General features: G+C 54.4%; 5 protein-coding genes and 1 non-coding gene across 6 annotated transcripts; 4 read left to right on the top strand and 2 right to left on the bottom strand.

The window, feature by feature from the left end:
* CC84DRAFT_1165878 (uncharacterized protein) lies at positions 1–2,531 on the bottom strand. Its single transcript, XM_018178816.1, has 3 exons — positions 1,125–2,531; positions 163–1,035; positions 1–96 (listed from the first exon to the last, which is right to left on the bottom strand). The coding sequence occupies exons 1-2, from the start codon at positions 2,423–2,425 to the stop codon at positions 219–221; spliced, it is 2,118 nt and encodes a 705-aa protein (XP_018034042.1). The 5' UTR covers positions 2,426–2,531; the 3' UTR covers positions 1–96; positions 163–218.
* Positions 2,532–2,980: 449 nt separating this feature from the next.
* On the top strand, positions 2,981–3,066 carry CC84DRAFT_t70. The gene has a single exon. It is a non-coding gene; the product is annotated as a tRNA-Ile (tRNA).
* A 139-nt stretch (positions 3,067–3,205) lies between these two features.
* CC84DRAFT_1123092 (uncharacterized protein) lies at positions 3,206–5,573 on the bottom strand. The gene is made up of 2 exons (XM_018175648.1): positions 4,975–5,573; positions 3,206–4,925 (listed from the first exon to the last, which is right to left on the bottom strand). The coding sequence occupies exons 1-2, from the start codon at positions 5,270–5,272 to the stop codon at positions 3,439–3,441; spliced, it is 1,785 nt and encodes a 594-aa protein (XP_018034041.1). The 5' UTR covers positions 5,273–5,573; the 3' UTR covers positions 3,206–3,438.
* A 193-nt stretch (positions 5,574–5,766) lies between these two features.
* Positions 5,767–7,154, top strand: CC84DRAFT_1260787 (uncharacterized protein; the record flags this gene model as incomplete). Its single annotated transcript, XM_018185010.1, has 4 exons — positions 5,767–5,817; positions 5,897–5,986; positions 6,062–6,631; positions 6,682–7,154. The coding sequence occupies 4 exons, from the start codon at positions 5,767–5,769 to the stop codon at positions 7,042–7,044; spliced, it is 1,074 nt and encodes a 357-aa protein (XP_018034040.1). The 3' UTR covers positions 7,045–7,154.
* Positions 7,155–7,342: 188 nt separating this feature from the next.
* Positions 7,343–9,254, top strand: CC84DRAFT_1149260 (formamidase FmdS). The gene is made up of 5 exons (XM_018176667.1): positions 7,343–7,670; positions 7,719–7,737; positions 7,790–8,078; positions 8,139–8,542; positions 8,605–9,254. Exons 1-5 carry the CDS (start codon positions 7,596–7,598, stop codon positions 9,054–9,056), a joined length of 1,239 nt encoding a protein of 412 aa, XP_018034039.1. The 5' UTR covers positions 7,343–7,595; the 3' UTR covers positions 9,057–9,254.
* A 3,185-nt stretch (positions 9,255–12,439) lies between these two features.
* On the top strand, positions 12,440–15,113 carry CC84DRAFT_862687 (uncharacterized protein). Its single transcript, XM_018187681.1, has 2 exons — positions 12,440–13,149; positions 13,199–15,113. Exons 1-2 carry the CDS (start codon positions 12,659–12,661, stop codon positions 14,925–14,927), a joined length of 2,220 nt encoding a protein of 739 aa, XP_018034038.1. The 5' UTR covers positions 12,440–12,658; the 3' UTR covers positions 14,928–15,113.
* The last annotated feature ends 2,237 nt before the right edge of the window (positions 15,114–17,350 follow it).

The raw sequence follows: 17,350 nt of genomic DNA, 5'->3' as shown, positions 1-17,350 counted from the left end.
CGCGACACTATATCCCCGTTGTTCGTGCTAACGGTCCCATGAGAGAGTGTGCGATGGCGCCCACCGCGTTCACCTCCACCAAAGATTCATTCAGTTCTATGCTTCGACGTCAGCATCCGCGCATGACTCATCTGCGCAACAGTAGGTCATGCCTCCACTCACGGCCTTCATGTCCTGCTCCTCCACACCCAGCGCCAGAAAACAGAACAGAATCGATTTCATGTAGCACGCGGCCGCGGCCACGCCTCTCCCTTCCCACCGCCAAATTGCTCCAACGAGTGCAGTATCCCCTGCGCCGGGACTCCCACGCTCCCCACGCCCTCCCTGTTCGCGGTGAGAATACTGCGTATAGCCTCCACGGGCGGACCGTCCCGAGCCTGACCCGCGACCTCAGCATGCGCCGTCCCCGCGCGCCCGAGATTGCTAGGCCGCAGCGAAGATGCCTCGCCACGCACTATGTCTTTAGGCTGGCGGAGCAGCGGGTTCGGCACCGGCGCGCGCGGACCCGCGACAATGCTGTTGCTCAGCACAACGCGCCACGCCGCGTGCGGCGCAGACGCAAACCCGCTCTGTTCAGGCTCTTCGAGCTGCCTGTTGATCGGGACGTTCGGTCTCCTGGTGCCCGTCGAGACCGTCGAAAACGCGGTACTGTAGTCCGACCTCTGATTCTGCAATGCCACACCGGCGGAAGGACCGTCTGTCCGCGCGATCTGGATCCGCGACGTCTGCTGCGCGAGGTTGATCAGGCGCTGAGAGTGGTGGCCTGTCGAGGGTTTCGCCATCACGACTTTGGAGTCGGTGGGGTGGTAGATGTTGTGCACTTGGCGGCGGTGCAGGGTGAGGTTTCGCAGGTTGGCGAAGCGCGCTGGGCAGGTTTCGACTGAGCAGGGGACGGGGCCGATGGGGTCGGGGGTCGCGGAGAAGCGGGAGGTGATGAAGGAGCGGGTGAGAGCGTCGTCGGGCCAGATGCCGCCGAGAAGTTCGGGGAGCCAGAGGGTCATTGGGATGGAGGAGGTGAAGTGTGTGGATAGGTGGCTAGGGTGGGTTAGTAGGGTGCGGAGAGGGACTTGGAGAGGAATTCGGCGTGGATGGGAAAGGTAGGTGGGGATGAGGGAGTGACTTACTCTGCTCGAGATTTCCAGTCTGGCAGTGGAAGGCTGCAGAACCCGCATAGCAGCAGTACATTTCGCTCGATTGAGCTGCACCAGTTCTTGATTGCTTTTGGCGGCTGACAACCATGAACCTGCTTAATGTGTTGCGCGAGTTTGTCCTTGCGTTGAAACGTCCGCAGTTCACGAGGTGCTTCGGCACACGCGATGCACTTGTGCGATTTCAGATGCTCCTCGTCCACATTACCTAGGTCACAAAAGACGCATGTGGAGTCCTCGACAGGCCCATTAGGCATGCACACCCATTCCTTCTGGGGGAAATGCACCGACTCCTCGTGCCGCTTCCAGTCGTACTTTTGTTCGAAATCAATTGTGCAGAAAGTGCATTGATACTTCCGCGTTGGACTGGACGGCTTTCGGAAAATAGTCTTGGCGATGTTGTGCGAGGGCTCGCGCTGTCTCTTGCGGCCTTTTCGAGAGCCGCGACTGCCCAAAGAGTCCATACTTGCGGCGGAAGAGTTGGAGGTTGAGCTCTGCGAGCTACTGTGTACCGACGGCGTTTTGCCCTTCCTAGAGCGAGCGGACTTGATGGGCCGATCGACCTTGCTCGCTGCTGCGCGCACGGCATCTTCGGAGATGCCTTCGTCTTCGGGGGAGCTTGAGAGGAAACGCTCCATGGGGCCTTGCTGATTGGAACGCGCCGGGATGTCCAGGCCTTTGCATTCTGGAGTAGGATGTGGTAGCTTCCGTGCCCTGGCGTTAGCGAAGAATATCTGAACCTGACGGATCGAAATGCCTGTGTCGTTGGCAAGCTGCTGGATCTCTTCTTTCGGGACATAAGGGTCTTCTATATGGCGTTCGAAGCATTCATTCAGTAAGCGCCGTGCCTGAGGTGGCATTCGCCATCTTCTCTTTCCCTCGTTCCCTTCCTCTTGCAAGTTTGGCGACTGTTCGTTCGTATAGGCAGAGAAACTCGAGTCTGACTTCGGTGTGTGTCCCGAAAACGTAGCTGTCTCAGTAGGGGAGACCCAGTCGCCAGACTGCACTTCATCCGGCAGCTCGGCCCACCATTCCTCCATAGAAGGGAAGTCGAACATTGCAAACTCGGAGCCCTCTTCTATGGTAAGGCCGGGGCTTGGCGGGGCCGGCTCAGTTGTCGCAGGAATATTCGTGGGTAGAGAAAGAGGAATGCTGGGATCATACTCGAGGTTGATGAAGCTGGACCAGTCGATCTGCTCTGTTGCTGCATGGTTGCCACTGTCCAGCTCTAGCCCAGCCCTAGTATCCTCTTCGGCTTCATGTTTTGCAGCGCTCATCTGGTGGAAAGCGAGCAGCAATCTTCGGTCTCGGCACCCTCATGTGTTGTTCGTAGGTTATGAAACTGGCTTCGTATAGTTGTGACTTACAAAAGGTATGTATATGTATCTCGCCAGGTCGCGCGTGTCAAAGTGGCTTGTCATGTTGGCCCCCGGATATAGGTCGGACATAAGAACTAAGAGTCGCGCCTTCTATGAGAGTCAGTCCAAACAACGACACCTGATGAACCACGAAAGACATATGTATTTCTACACTTAAACATGGAGACTACGGTACACAGCCACCAATGACAGAGCAGACAGTCTATATCACGCACTACAGCGCTCTGCGCCAGCCGGCCGTCTACGTGCCCACGCATCCAACTGAACGACCCCACACCCCACTTCTAGCGCCATCGCAACTCACTGGAGATCAAATATTGAGTCAATTTGTGCAGTGGCCTCTTCCCAGCCGTGCGGCCATGGTTAAGCTTTTCGCTCTTTTGTCGACCTTTTTCTTTACAAGGGTTTTAAACGCTACGTTTGAGATGTTATCATCAGTTGAATAACACCAACGGTCGCTTAGCTCAGTTGGTTAGAGCGTGGTGCTAATATTCACCTTGTTAACGCCAAGGTCGCGAGTTCGACCCTCGTAGTGACCAACAACTTCATCTGTCTTTTTGCCCTTGCGCCATCCTGTACTGCTCAACTTGTATTAGAGTGATGTTTTTGCTAGGCTGAGTTGGCTTGGATATGGCTTTGTTCATGATATGACTGGAAGGTATTCACCCCAAGTTCAATGTATATAAAAGTGCTTCGTTACCGCAGGCCATGATGCTATGCTATGCCTTTCGTCGACATGCTACGCTATTACAAGATGTATCGTTTTCCAAACAATCATTAATATATCGTACAGTAATCCAACCTTGAAAATCCGCCCTTAGAATGCAACAATAGACGCCTCCTGGTATCATGAAACACAACATGCAACGTTGGGCACCTCACTTTTGGAGGTCTCAATAGACGGATGATTCCTAGTCCACATCGCCAGCGAAGCCTCTCCTATTCGAGGCTGGTTCATCGAGATTGCGCAGAGGTATGCCGAAGTCGTCTTCCTCGGCCCAGTCTTCGTCCTCTTCTTCGCCGTCTGACAGCCACGATCCGGGAATGGTCTCCGTGATGTTGCGGATGCGATATGTATTGAAGCTAGAGACACCCTGCGTAATCTTCGCTGCTATCCGAAGCATGAGGGAGACAAGGTGCGCGGGCGGTCCCAGGACTATCTCAGCCGTCTTTCGTATAAGGGCATTTGTGAACTGCTTGCGCGGACCGTTAGCTGGCGGGCAGAACAGGTTCTGTGGAGCGGGCATTGGGGAGAATGCGCGCTTTTGGGTGGCACCAGTGAGACGTCTCATGCGGATTGCATCAGGCGGTGTGGCCACATCCAATGATGGCAGGCTGAGGCTGTCGTCATCCGAATCACTCACAAGCGGGGGCGTAGAAGGTGCCGGCGAAAGGCGAATCGTGGGCCCTGTGGTGGCCTGGTCATCAGTCGGTGTTACTGGAGCCTCCTCTGCCGTGTGCGCGGAAGGTTGCCGCACTGTCAATTCCGACGCCTGTCGGCGGTGCTTGCTGCGACCGCGACCTTCCTCATCTTTAACACGCAGTTCAAGCGCCCATGGATTGACGGCTTCCGCTTCTGCGTCCTGGAACGGAGGTGTGGGACTCTCTGGGGCCGATGTTTCGACCGAGTAGAAAGAGTCAACGGTGGAGACCATACTTTGCGCAGACTCTTTCCTCTCCAGTGGTGTTCTCTCAGACGAACTCGCCTCCTCTACCTTGGGCGTTTGTTCGATTTGCTCGGGAATGGCTTGGCTCGAGAAGGACAGTCGATGAGGCAGCTGCGCCGTGGGAACAGTGACGGATCTTTTCTCTTCAAACGTTCTTTTGCGTTCGGCGACTGACAGCCGTCGCGCGGGTGTGGGCTTTGGTGCGGGTTTCGGCGGGGTGGCTTCTGCAGCCGTGGCAGGAGTATCGGGCATTGGCTCGCTCCTGTCGGTGCAGATGCTCGAGGTGTCGTCTTCTTCATACGATGACGCAGTACCCGCGTCCGAGCCTTCCAGAACAGGCGTACAAGGCCGCGAACCATTTTCTGGCATCCAAGTCTTGTCGAACGTCCACTTCTTGGCCTTTTCGACTGGCTTCTTTAGTCGTCTGCGCGGCGGCGTTGTCGGGCGCTCGGGCACCTCTACTTCGAAGCCGCGTGCGAACGGGCACCGGGTCCTCTCGTATTGCAACACCTGTCCTAGGACCTTCTTGAAGTCTTCCACCTTTCCTGTATCCTCTGCGGTCTCGTGTGGTAGCTCGATGCGATAGTATGTGTCTTGCCGTACGCGGAGCACGAACACATGATGGCCGTCAACGCACCAACATTGTGATCTCGGGAATATTGTGTGTAAGAGGTTCCCAGAGTTGAGGAATGAGACATTGGAGGATATCACGCGATAGATGCGCAGCGGGCCTAGCCTCAGTCAGTGGTGGCATCAGCACACAGACCGTTTCTTACGGACCAACTGCCAAAGTGCGTTCCGTTGTGGATCTCCAAGGTATAGATGGCGCGTCATCGTCGTTGGCACCATGGCGGCGAGATGGCGAGGCTCGCCGTGTTGAAGCCGAGGCTGAGAACTGCACGATCTTGGTCGAGGTGCACACGAAAAGGGTTTCTATCCCGTCGGTGCTGGAGGCAGGCGCAGGCGAAGGCGACTTGCTCACGATGCGCGCGGGGAGCGTGAAGGAGCGGCGGACGGGTGCATTCCGGGCAGCGGGCGGCGCATTCGCTGGGCTGGCGCCCGGCGTGTGAGAAGCCATGGTCGGGGCTCAAGGCGGCATCTGTGTCCTGGGCAGTCCAGGCGGAAGTTGGAGCGAGCGAACGGGTGTCGGAGTAGGAATGAATGCGCAAACACAAACAGTGAGCAAAGCGGTGGCTGAACTGCGTGGGCTGGATGGTTGCGCGCTAAGTCCCTGGAGTCTGAGGAAGGGTTTCAAGCGGGTCCCGATGGTCAGTCGACGGCACCTGCCCGTGACTATCACTATGACTCGGCCTCGAGCACGCGCACACTGCTCAATCAGCAGAAACAACAAAGCCCCCTAGATACAGGAGAAGCAAAATAAACACCGCGATGGACGGACAACACGCCGGACAGCCAGTAGTCAAGTCCTTTTGCTCCTATAGGCCGCAGCGCTTGGGCCGGCGCGTACGTCATTTAGTCGCGTCCCACCGGTTCCCAGCAATCCTACACCTGTAATCGTTTGGTCTCCCACATCCACCGACCCCGGTCGTCTTTTCACAACAGCACGCGATCATGTCTAATTTCGATCCCAATGCCATACTGAGAGGCGCCCAGCTCACTCTCGTAGGAGGCATGATCTCTCAAACCCTCTGCACACCATCAAGCCGGAGACTAACATTCGGCAGTGAACCGCGCCGTGCAGAACCCGGCATTGTTCACCTCCAAGCACTATCGTCAAGCTGCCTTGGCCGTTGCTGCAGGAATCGCCATCCGTATACTCGTTTCCATACCAGTAAGTTCATGGCAGAGTCGTTTGCTGACCTAAAGATCCGCTCGCTTTGCCCTCCATAGCTGACAAGAAGTGCAGGTCGTCAGCATCAGAGGTCTATTATGGATCCTAGCATTTGTTGTAGACATGGACCACGCGCAGTGGGACAACACCATCGTCGATGGCCTCCACTTCCTCGAACACTCGGTCCTTCAAGTGCCCTTCTTCTTGATGACACTCATGCGATACATCACCCCGACCCTCGACGACATGTTCATGGAATCCCTTCGCTGGGTCGATCAAACGTACATTCAGAAGCACAAGTCTGAAGATCCTCGCAACCTCCGCGCCATGTACTACCCCAATCTGAACATGTATCCGACCCACGGCCCAAAGACCGAAACCAAGACACCGCTCAAGCAAGCACTCACTGCCTTTGCGATCAGGTATGGGCGCAAGGCTGGCATATCTCTCGCCGTGCTAGCTTTGTCATACGTACCCTACGTCGGCCGGTTCGTGCTTCCCGCTGCAAGTTTCTATACCTTCCAGAAGTCTGTTGGTCCACAGCCGGCTGTGGCGATATTTGCAGTGGCGCTAGTCATGCCAAAGCGATACTTGGTGTCCTTTTTGCAGTCGTACTTCTCTTCTCGAACGCTCATGCGCGAACTCGTACGTTGTCAGTCACCCTTCTCCACCGCTCCATACTGACTATACTCTAGTTGGAGCCCTACTTTGCTCGCGTACGCTATACGAAGGAACAGAAGCACATGTGGTTCAAAGACCGTGCTGGTGTACTTTTTGGCTTCGGCCTTGGTTTCTACGTATTCGTCAAGATACCCTTGGTTGGCGTTCTGATCTACGGTCTTGCAGAAGCCTCAACAGCTTACTTGATCACCAAGATTACTGAACCGCCGCCGGCTCCCTCAGATGCGGAAGCGTTTAAGCAGGAGGATGTTCGATGGAAGAACAAGCATGAATTTCTCAACTTGCCGTGGCAGGACATGGATGCCTACAATATCCAGATGACGAAAGACAGCTTCCGGTCAGAAGTTCGGCAGACGCCTCGCAAGACCTTTAGTTAGGATAGTCACCGTAGCTAGCAACGGGTATATTCTCAAGGTCTTGCATAAGCTTAGGCACGGCCGTAGACCGAATAATGATAGACTATAGACGGGAACAGAAATGAGTAACGATAACATGAGCTCTGTACATGCCGCAACATTGTCACACACGTCTGAAGATAAGCTTTTCATGGCAGCTTGCCGACGCGTATGCACATTGCCGGTCGCTAAGACGAGGTATACCCCGCTGCGGGGCCGTTCTAGGAGCTAAGCTCCGAGCTCTCTCCGCAGAAGCTCAAGCTTGGGATACGTAACAGCTCTGGTATCTCAGCTTATCAGGTTCCTTGCCCCCCCTCCGCGGCTGATAGCTTGAGCAGCTTCCTCGGAGTCGAGGACTGGGCTGTCGTATCAATTGAATGACGAGAGCACTCCCTTTCCCCGCAGCCAGCATGCATTTAATACACTGCGATACCCCGCCTACTTCAGGGTCAAGAATCAAGCCGCATTGCTCTTCCGACATCTTTAAGCCTCCGTGAGAACACTTTCCACAATCGAGTGTTATAGACGTCATCATGGGTAAACAAGAGATCCGCTATGCCGCAAAGGTGTCCCTGGACACACCACCACCAGAGCAAAAGGTGCTCCATGTAAGTTACACCCAATCGCGAGCTTAAGTCTAAGCCTAACATATGCAGAACCGCTGGCACCCAGACAGTACATCTTCCATCACGCTAAAAACCTAAGTCACCGGCTAACATCCACACAGTCCCCTTTGCAGGCACCATTAAGAACGGCGAAGTCGTGAAGATCGAATGTCTCGACTGGACCGGCGGCCAGATCGGAAATAACGACTCTGCAGATGACGTCCGCGACGTCGATCTTACTAAGATCCATTACTTGACCGGGCCTTTTGAGATCGAGACCGCTGAGCCGGGCGATGTGCTCGTAGTAGAGATCCAAGATGTGCAGCCGCTCCAGGAGCAACCGTGGGGATTCACTGGTATCTTCTCGAAGGAAAACGGTGGTGGCTTTCTCGACGAGATATATCCGAAACCGTACGTAAACTTTCTAGGGCACTGTCAAAAAGGCTGTACTGATTGTGTTTCACTCTACAGAGCGAAAGCCATCTGGGACTTCGAAGGTATCTTCTGCTCCTCGCGGCACATCCCCGGCGTCCGCTTCGCCGGCCTCATCCACCCCGGTATCTTGGGGTGCGCGCCTTCGCCCGAGGTCCTGGAGACCTGGAACACGCGCGAAGCCGACCTTATCTCCGCGTACAAAGACCACTACAAGCCCGTCGCGCAGCCCCCGGAGCCCCAGAACGTACATGCCGGCACCGCGTCCGACGAGGTAAAGCAGAAAGTCGGTAAAGAGGGCGCGCGCACGATTCCTGGCCGTCCTGAGCATGGCGGAAACTGCGATATCAAGAACCTGAGCAGGGGCAGCAAGGTGTATCTCCCTGTTCACGTCAAGGGCGCGAAGTTCAGCGTGGGAGATCTGCATTTCAGCCAGGGCGATGGTACGTCCCTTTTCCTCCCCGCCTCTTCTCTTGTACACTTCCTGACCACCCTGTTTCACTAGGCGAAATCTCCTTCTGCGGCGCCATCGAAATGGCGGGCGTCATCACGCTCAAGTTTACCGTAATGAAGGACGGCGTCGCGCAGCTCGGCATGAAGTCCCCCATCTACATCCCTGGGCCAGTGGAGCCGCAGTTCGGACCCGGGCGCATGCTGTACTTTGAGGGCTTTAGCGTTGACGAGCATGGCAAGCAGCACTACCTTGATGCAACCGTCGCCTACCGACAGACCTGTCTGCGCGTGATTGAGTATTTGAAGAGGTACGGGTATGACGACTACCAGATCTACCTCCTTCTTTCGTGCGCGCCGATCCAGGGGCACATTGCAGGTATTGTGGATGTGCCGAATGCGTGCACGACGATTGGGTTACCGATGGATATTTTCGACTTTGATATCCGGCCTGAAACCAAGGCAGAGAAGAGGGAGTTGGGGAGCTGTGCGGTAGCGAGTAGTTAGGTTGCTAGCAGTAAGCGTTGATCGATATGGGTGGTGTTGGTGGCATAGTGCCGGATTGTATTGTGTTGTGCTTCCGTCATGTGATGGAGTGGGGGTAAGGGAGTAGTGGGTATGGCATGCTTGTGGTGTCAGGGGTACCTATGCTTCGATAGGTTTCCGTGGGAAGCTGGTGGGACTCTCCTCACACTGGAATACACCTGATCTCTCTCAAAAATTCTGGGTGAAATCGTGCCAAGTCGTACACACATTCCTCTTTCTGCCATGCTCAAAAAGGGAACCACGTCTCACTCGACCCGCAGTGCCGCCCCCGATCTCTAGCCTTACAATATGTCCTTGCCATCTTGCTACTTCTCTTCGTTACCGACTCGCCGCGTCGAATGAATACCCTGATGTGATCTCTGCTATCCATATCGTGAGTAGAACCGATAGTGCAGTACTGGGCACAAAGTCTCGTGGCGAAAGTGCTCTTCCTGGCGAACAAGGTAAACCCAAGCCTCTGTCACATGAACTGTGGGTGTCGAGCGCCTGGGCTATTGGAACGTGCTGGCGGTATTACCGGTAGAGGTGGAATTGTCGTGATAAAGCTGGAGGACGCTGGATTTGGAGTAAAGAGAGGGAAAGGCGAAGAGTTTTGAGGTTAAAGATTGAATTTGAGGAGGAAATTGGAAAAGTTGAGTATATTTGCTTAGGGTTGATGGATGTTGACCTGGCTATAGGTTGCATGCAATGTAGAGAAGAGGACGATGTTGGCTGTGTGGGTGGAGAAGTAGATGGACTGAAGCTGAAAGAGGTTAAACAAAGGTGGAGGTTGAGTCCATTAAGTTGGGTGCGATGAAGTCGAATCTGATGAGGTTAAGTTTGAGACCGAGGGAAATAGAGCTGTCTACTTTGAATCAGAAACAAAGAAAGTTGTTGGGTTAGTTTTTTGAGATATTGATCATCTCCTAGCGCTCTTTTAAGGTCTCGTATAACTTCTTGCCGTAGCGTTCGTCATTTAGCGCTCGTTAGATTTCAGGCAGGTCAATGTTAATGCAGGGCAATCTGAATGCAAAGATAAGAGGAAGTAGGTTGACGTTGACGTAGATGCGATCACGTGAGCCAGTTGCTCTTTCCTCGCAAACTCTATTCAAACCGCACTGGCTTGGCACCTCAACCAACGATCCAGCCCTATCAATACGACATCTGCACTGCCGTCCAATAGTGCGCGCAAAAATATTCGTTTGTGGCTTTGTTCTTCTTCCCGACCCCGGACACCAACTGCAGTCGGCATTGCGACGGACCTCACCAACCTTGACCGCCATTTCGTCACAACACCAGCACCGCTCTTTGACAACTATTAATACAGCACGGAATTTGAGACTGAACATAACTGCTGTTTTCAGGTACCAGGAGACAACGCCACATCGCTTCCCTGCAGCTAGCTGGTCCAAGCTCGATATCGATAGGCTCGCGGATGATTTGCATGGCGTGGCTCGGGAGGTGTTCACTCGCTTGCCGTCCCTTACTCAGGAACAGCGCTACAGTCGGTACGAGTGATGCAATGCATCTGACTAGCGTAGATCTCGAGTCACCTTGCCCAACCAATCCCCCTCAACACCATCCGCCTATCGCCATCATAGGTCGCTTCGCTGTGCCGACGGAGTGACCTCAGTAGCTTCAAGGCAACCAAACTCGATGCTTGACCAGGCCTAGCACTACTGCCACTCTTTTGCCCGTCATCCATGACCTCCACACTATGGCCTGACATTCAGCAATTGTCCACCATCCGGCTTCCAGATACAACCGTCAGAGTTAATACAGCTTCCTCACCAAAGCATTAGCACTGTGCAGTGGAAGCTGCTGAAAGCATTGACAGAACTTGGAGTGGCTGCACCGCAACTTTAATTGACACCAAAATAGCTCTGGACCTGCCGAACACGAAGCACTCAGCTGACCATTTAGTATTGGATACTTGGGCGCGCGCATGCCGCGCTTCTAACACTACTGCACATCTGAACTGACAGACAGAGGCGAGAAGAGCCCACTGTCTAAGCCAAGTCACTCGGGTCTCCCAGTACCAGACATGGGTCTTACAGCGCACACGGTAACGTGGAATTGTCCCGCGCCTTCCGTTGGTGACTCGGTCTCTTGGATCGAAACGCGATTGTCATGCTCAACTCCGTGAAAGTCTAGCTGCACCTTCGGCCGACTAGCCTTTCGCTTCAGTAAGGTACAGAAGTATGTGTTATTTTGTGGATCACGTTCGAGCCCACCCTAGCAGCCCTTGCAGCGGCGCTTGGTGTGTTAGTATTCTGCACGTAACGCCCCAAGTAGGATACGCAACCAATGGCCACGTCAGGACAGTGACACTCTTGGCACCTGCTGACGACTTTTGCGGGCTGAGCTTAACACGTCCGCGAGTGCGCTCAACGCTCGAGTCTCACACGGCACGTGAAACATGGCGGTGAGACCTTGGTTTGCGGCCTTGATTAAGACGAAGCGCACGATGCTTCAGTTGAAGTGATATCTTCCGGCTGAGGCAGGATGCATGGAGGGACATCCGAGCCTGTATTACCAGCGCTGGGCATCGCTGTACTTGCTGTCCCGGATAGATGCATGGCCTAAAGGCTCCACCTGCATGGCCGGTTCCTGGACTGTAGGACTCGTGGCGCCGCTGCGAGACGGACTTGTTCCTTCAGCGCGCCCTGATGCGTAATCGAGTGTTCACCACGCTCGCTCTTACTTGTGCCGTGCTTAGAGCATGGGCTTGGTCGGCGCCTGAAGTGTGGTTTGATGGACGCAGGACCGGGTTTTTTACGGATCTGCAAGCAGAGTTGGCGCGTCGCAAGGCGGATCGAACTCGAACCCCAGCTGCGACGCTCGGCCCCAGGGCACAACCAGACGACAAAGGACGCTAGGTTGCTTACATGGCACCAGCCCCTCGCATGCCCGTTGCGTCGCAATTTGTCCTCGACGGCGAAGGTTGCCCTAATCCGCTCACCTTGCCTGCACAAATCTGTCGCTCGGTCCTCGGCGTCTGTTGGAACTGCCCTTGTGCGTCCGTGAGAGCCGCACCCTGCTCGCCTCCGCCCGTGCCTTTGGTGTGCATAAACGCTGCAGCTCAGCGCGTCCTTTGGTGGCGGGGATCGCCCCTCCAGCGTCTTATCGCAGCGTCACTGCCCTGAGCACTCGGCGCATCCACCTCGAACCCGCAACACCACCGTCCAGCTGCTGATGCACCCTACTCAAAGTGTGTTCTGACGTTACGAAGGCTGGTCGTTGGTTTATCTCGCTTCATTTTCAACTGGAGCACCAGGCCCGGATGTTACAAGTGCGGCTCCCTCGATTCGTCATCAGCTTCACTCCCAGCCTCCTCCGGCGCTACGCGAGGTCCTACTGCACACTGTCCAACTCTATGCGGCTCCGCAATATCGCGCCGCTCACCAACTAGTTCTTTCAGGCAGCGGCCGAGTGGCCTCCCAGAGCATCAGCTCTTCCGGTGCAGACCGCGAGTTCGTCGTTCGTCGTTCGTCGTTCGTCGCGAGGCACAGCGCGTCCTCACGGCGACGCAAGACGACAACGTCTAATACTAACCGCGTCTTCGAACGCACGCAGTCTTCGACATGTCTACTTTTCAAGCCGTCAACACCACCCTTGCCGTGCCGGAACCTCTTCCCGGACGTCCAGGCGAAGAGACGACACCTACTACGCCTCGACCGAATAGCACCTTCTTCAACGACGCGAAGCCTTCGGACGACCCACGCGCCGAAGATCCCTCGGCGAAAACGCCGACGCGTAACAGTTTCGCTGGTCTCGCTGGCCAGCGCCCTCTTCCTTCCTCGCCGTTCACGCCCTCACGCGAGCTTAGCACCACCCCCAGCAGACACCCTCTATCGCGCGAAGACTCGCATCGTTCTTCACAGTCTGCGGGCTCACAGGATGTAGAGATGGGCGGTGCCGAAGAAGAGGGCAAAGACGGTTCCGAAGACGAAAGCGTTAGTGGGGATGCCAAATCAGCTTCGAAAAAGAAGAAGGGTCAACGCTTCTTTTGCACAGAATTTCCGCCATGCCACTTGAGTTTCACGCGAAGCGAGCACCTAGCCCGCCACATTCGGTATGAGAGTTGCTATGTTCATGGGATGCAGTACGCTAATAGTATGCAGCAAGCACACAGGCGAACGACCATTCCAGTGTCATTGCTCCCGACGATTCTCCCGACTTGACAACCTGCGACAGCATGCGCAGACAGTCCACGTCAATGAAGACATTCCGGGAGACTCCCTCGCCGCGACCGGCACTCGATTCCAGAGGCAGATCCGAACCGACCGTGTACGACCACCCGGGAATCGCTCCCGTGCCAATACGTTAGGAAGCACAGGGGGCCATAGCAGAGGGCACAGCAGGAACCTTTCATCCTCTAGTATCACCTCTACGGCTTCGAGCATGAGCGTAGCTCCGTCTCCGGACGTGCGTCGCCGGCCACCTCCACTTGCCATGGCCAACGACGGGCCTGCAAGGGCACGCTTGTCACTCAACACCATGGACGCATACAATCCCCCGCTCATGGGTAGCCCCGGGCCGCAGATTGTCGACTATAACGATGCCACAACGCCGACGTCGGCCACATTCTCTACAGCCACCGGAAGTCCGAGTCGTTTCAGCTCCGCGGTGCAGTCGCCTGTGGCGTCAGCTTCACGACCTGTTTCTTGGAGCGGAGTTGGGCCCATGCCGAGTGGAAGGCGGCTCTCTGTGCCTTCCAATGGGAATCCCTTTTCTGGTCCTGCAGGTCAATACCCGCCCCAGTATATTACGCCTGTTCCATCAGCTACCCCATCAAGCACCTTTTCCCCTCAGAGCAGCTCTTACGCAAGTCCGGTCGCCCCAGAATTCCCCGGCTCACGAAGGGAATCGAATGCAGACGCAGACTGGAGGAGACGAACATGGCACCCAGGATCGTATGCCGGACCTCGACCTGCTACTAGCGGACTAGGCTATCACCAAACTCCGGATGCCCCGCGCCCTTCATTTACATCGCAACCTGCTGCGTCCCAAACAAGGTTGCCTGGAATTGAAAGCTTCGACCACGCCCCACCCCCGCCGATGCCGCGCCGTCAACCAAGCCCCATGCAGATCGATGCACCCACGCGACCACTCACATACCACGCTCCTACGGATCTTCGTCCGGCGATCAAGCATGAGAAGCGCACTAGTATCTCATGGGATACGAACCTGCAGAGGGGATTTACCAATCTCGAGATAGCAAGCCCGAATCACCAAAGAGAAGCGTGGGCTCAGTACCAAAGAAGCCCAGGACAAACTACACATGCTCGTCCTACAACCGCGCCCCACCCAGCTTACTTCAACCAGCAGCCCAATAGCTCCCCTGGAATGCAACACCCTATTCCTGAGACAGCCAGGACGTCGCAGGAAACCCCAGTTACACCAAAAAGAAACAAGCGTCAAGCCTGGTACAATGGGCCTGTGAACCCCAACATACCTCCTCAACCGATCCGAGCGGTACAGCGGACTTCGCCAGAAGATTCAAGCAGCAGCGAAGGAGTTCCAACTCCTTCCAATTCCACGATGACAGAGTATCATCCAGCCATCGTACACAGCAATGGCTATGTAGAGTCGCACCCTCCGGAGGCACCTGTTGAAGAACACAAGCCCGTCCGCACGTCAATTATGGACAGACCTCACCCAATATACAATCAGCAGCAATCATATCATAGCCACAGTCTGTCGACCCCGTCGTATCGTTCCTATCAACAGTCGGAGAGAGGACACGTTACCTTTGGTCCGCCAATTACCCAGCCGCCTGCGAATGATATGAGGCGATTGGAAGCGCTTGTAGCTGTTGCCACCGGGGAGCAGGTTGGAAACCGCCAGTGAAACTGACCCGTCCGCCGGATACGACTGATCGCATATTATATCCACCAGAGAACGAATACTGAGAGCTAAACCCCCCTCTCAAGTCCTACCGTTACCACTTTTCATCATGGGCTGGAAACAAGTTCTTCGGAAACATCTGAAGCCTGTTCTAGAACCTACCGCTTCATTGCTTCGCACGAGATGAAACGAATCGAAACGACCTGACGACCATCGACATATGTCTACGAATCCCTTTTGACCCATGATATACATCCCGGTTCATTTGTTTGCTATCTGCGCCTGTGTTTTGCTTATTTACGCACCGTGTCGACGGGCAGGGATCGTTCTCCTATTACCGGCTCGATGATACCCCATGAGAGCAGCAGGATGGCATGGCTGGAACTTTCCTTGTTGGCATAATTACCCCTTCTCATTCGCTACGACCTGTTCTGCATTATGAAATCTCTTATGTCCTTTTCAGCGCGTTGTATTTGTTGCAGAGAGAAGACTGGAATATACCACCGGCTGGGCGGAGCGGGCGTCGAGGGCTTTTCGGCCTTCTTTTGTCTTGCGTTTGCTGTTTATGGTGAAGGAATTTGTTTCGACAGATTGGGATTGGATGTACACGATTGATTGTGTGCGTAGGTGTGCTTTCGTTGCTCTCGTTCAAGTCGGCGGTTAATGGGCGGCTGCGGGTTCGTCTTGGCTTGGTCGATTGATTGATTATCTATTTATCTTTGTGTATATGCTTCGACTACGACTACCTTTCTCTATACATCTTCACTCTTCTTTGCGCCTCATCGCCAGTCTGCTTGCGTTCAAAATGTGCTCAAGCGTGAGACACACCTACCATTGCAGACACAACATTCACAAAACCCACCGCAATTCCCACGCCGTACCACCTTGCATAGCCCTCCCTCGTTCCCTCTTCGCCCAGCAACCACTCCGCCGTGTACTTCCCACGCGGTCGCTACACAATCTCACCTCAGCCCACGCGTCCAGCGGCCCACCATCTCTCCGACGCGAACCCCATACGTCCCCGCTCCGGTCTCTGCTCAGCTTTGTGGAACATGTAGAGGTAGGCTTGCTGGCTTGGCCGGTTTGCTGGCGTAAGGGGAGTGCGGAGTGCGAGCTTTTGTCGTTCAAAAGTGCGGAGTCGGAGCTGTGTATGCAACACAAGGGAAAGCGCGTGTAGGTGCAGATGGGTAGATGCAGTATGGGTATGACGTGCATGTAGAGGCGAGCTATATGCGCGTGCAGGTGTTATCTTAGTGTATGTGCGGGTGGGACAGAGTGTGTTTCGTGCGTGAGGTATGAGCACGACGTCAAGTATGGGATACGCGTATGTGCGGAAAGGTGAGGATTGTGCGACGTACGGGAGCTGAGAAGGCGGTGAGCTTGCTCGTTACGAGGGGTTGTACGAAGTGCATGCGTGCGTGGAGCTGAAGAGGTGAGGAGGGTCGTAGCTGATGAGCGGGATCCGAACTCGAGAAAGAGTTTCGTAAGGATTCACATAATCCGTGTGAGACTTTGTTGATAGTCTGAAAGTTTCCAGTCCGCCGTCCTGTATGCAGTGGCGTATAACAAGTAGCTGATATTCAACTCCCTTTCTACTTCCATCAGCCTACATCGCTTACGTGAAGGTCAGGGCCAATTTGAATAATGCATTACGTCCTATTCTGATCGGTAATATTATTCCATAGATGCTTGCAGCAGCAATTAAATGAAGTGATCTTAAGGTCAGTCAGCAAGTGCGAACCGTCCAACGTTGTTCCCGAGCAGACAAGACAGGAGCCAATGCAACAAGACCCTAGGAATGAGTCCGTTCATCAAGCTTATGCTATCCTTTCGTAACAGCTGTGAACCCTGGTTGGTCGAAGCTGTTATGTGATCAGTCCAGTACAATGTAGCGTATCGCAAAAATGGATACTTGTTTTGAATCTGATCAGTGTTGTCGCACGTAAATCTCTCTACGACACAGCTGGTTTAGGTGTACTCGAGACATCTTTGACCTAACTGGAAGATGGCTACTTCTGCATCCATTCAAAACATGGAGCGCCCAGGATCGTCACTGCTATCATTAGATACCAGAAATTCCACTAAACTTTCATGAACAAGCGTGACGGCATTTCCCTTCTTGGGATCGTCAACAACTTAACGTATGGGCACTAATTCCACGTCTTCTCTGGTCAAGAATGTCGTTTTAAAGGCTGAATGAGTCAGGCAATCATGGAAAACAATTCGTAGTGGTTTGTAAGGTAGTTATCGTAGGCAATAATATTCTCTGAAGTACGCTTTTGAAGAGCATCTAGTAGTGCTTTAATGTCCACCATATACACTTCCATCTCCTAGATAAGATGTATCAAGTGGCCTTAGTATATAAGTTCAGATTCAAGTCTTTCTGCTGAGGTGAACAGTCCATGCGGCGCGTATTTCAAAGCGCA

This window comes from Paraphaeosphaeria sporulosa (genome assembly GCF_001642045.1).
Source record: "Paraphaeosphaeria sporulosa strain AP3s5-JAC2a unplaced genomic scaffold CC84scaffold_7, whole genome shotgun sequence".
NCBI lineage: Eukaryota > Fungi > Ascomycota > Dothideomycetes > Pleosporales > Didymosphaeriaceae > Paraphaeosphaeria > Paraphaeosphaeria sporulosa.
This window is presented reverse-complemented; position numbering and strand designations above follow the sequence as displayed.

What these genes read in the sequence shown, in the direction of transcription:
- CC84DRAFT_1149260 (XM_018176667.1), top strand. Translation starts at nt 7,596, where the DNA reads ATGGGTAAACAAGAGATCCGCTATGCCGCAAAGGTGTCCCTGGACACA. An exon ending in GACGAGATATATCCGAAACC is followed by an intron (nt 8,079 to 8,138) that starts GTACGTAAACTT and finishes TTCACTCTACAG; the next exon opens with AGCGAAAGCCATCTGGGACT. An exon ending in GCATTTCAGCCAGGGCGATG is followed by an intron (nt 8,543 to 8,604) that starts GTACGTCCCTTT and finishes CTGTTTCACTAG; the next exon opens with GCGAAATCTCCTTCTGCGGC.
- CC84DRAFT_862687 (XM_018187681.1), top strand. Translation starts at nt 12,659, where the DNA reads ATGTCTACTTTTCAAGCCGTCAACACCACCCTTGCCGTGCCGGAACCT. An exon ending in CACCTAGCCCGCCACATTCG is followed by an intron (nt 13,150 to 13,198) that starts GTATGAGAGTTG and finishes AATAGTATGCAG; the next exon opens with CAAGCACACAGGCGAACGAC.
- CC84DRAFT_1123092 (XM_018175648.1), bottom strand. Translation starts at nt 5,272, where the DNA reads ATGGCTTCTCACACGCCGGGCGCCAGCCCAGCGAATGCGCCGCCCGCT. An exon ending in GGAACGCACTTTGGCAGTTG is followed by an intron (nt 4,926 to 4,974) that starts GTCCGTAAGAAA and finishes GACTGAGGCTAG; the next exon opens with GCCCGCTGCGCATCTATCGC.
- CC84DRAFT_1165878 (XM_018178816.1), bottom strand. Translation starts at nt 2,425, where the DNA reads ATGAGCGCTGCAAAACATGAAGCCGAAGAGGATACTAGGGCTGGGCTA. An exon ending in GACTGGAAATCTCGAGCAGA is followed by an intron (nt 1,036 to 1,124) that starts GTAAGTCACTCC and finishes AACCCACCCTAG; the next exon opens with CCACCTATCCACACACTTCA.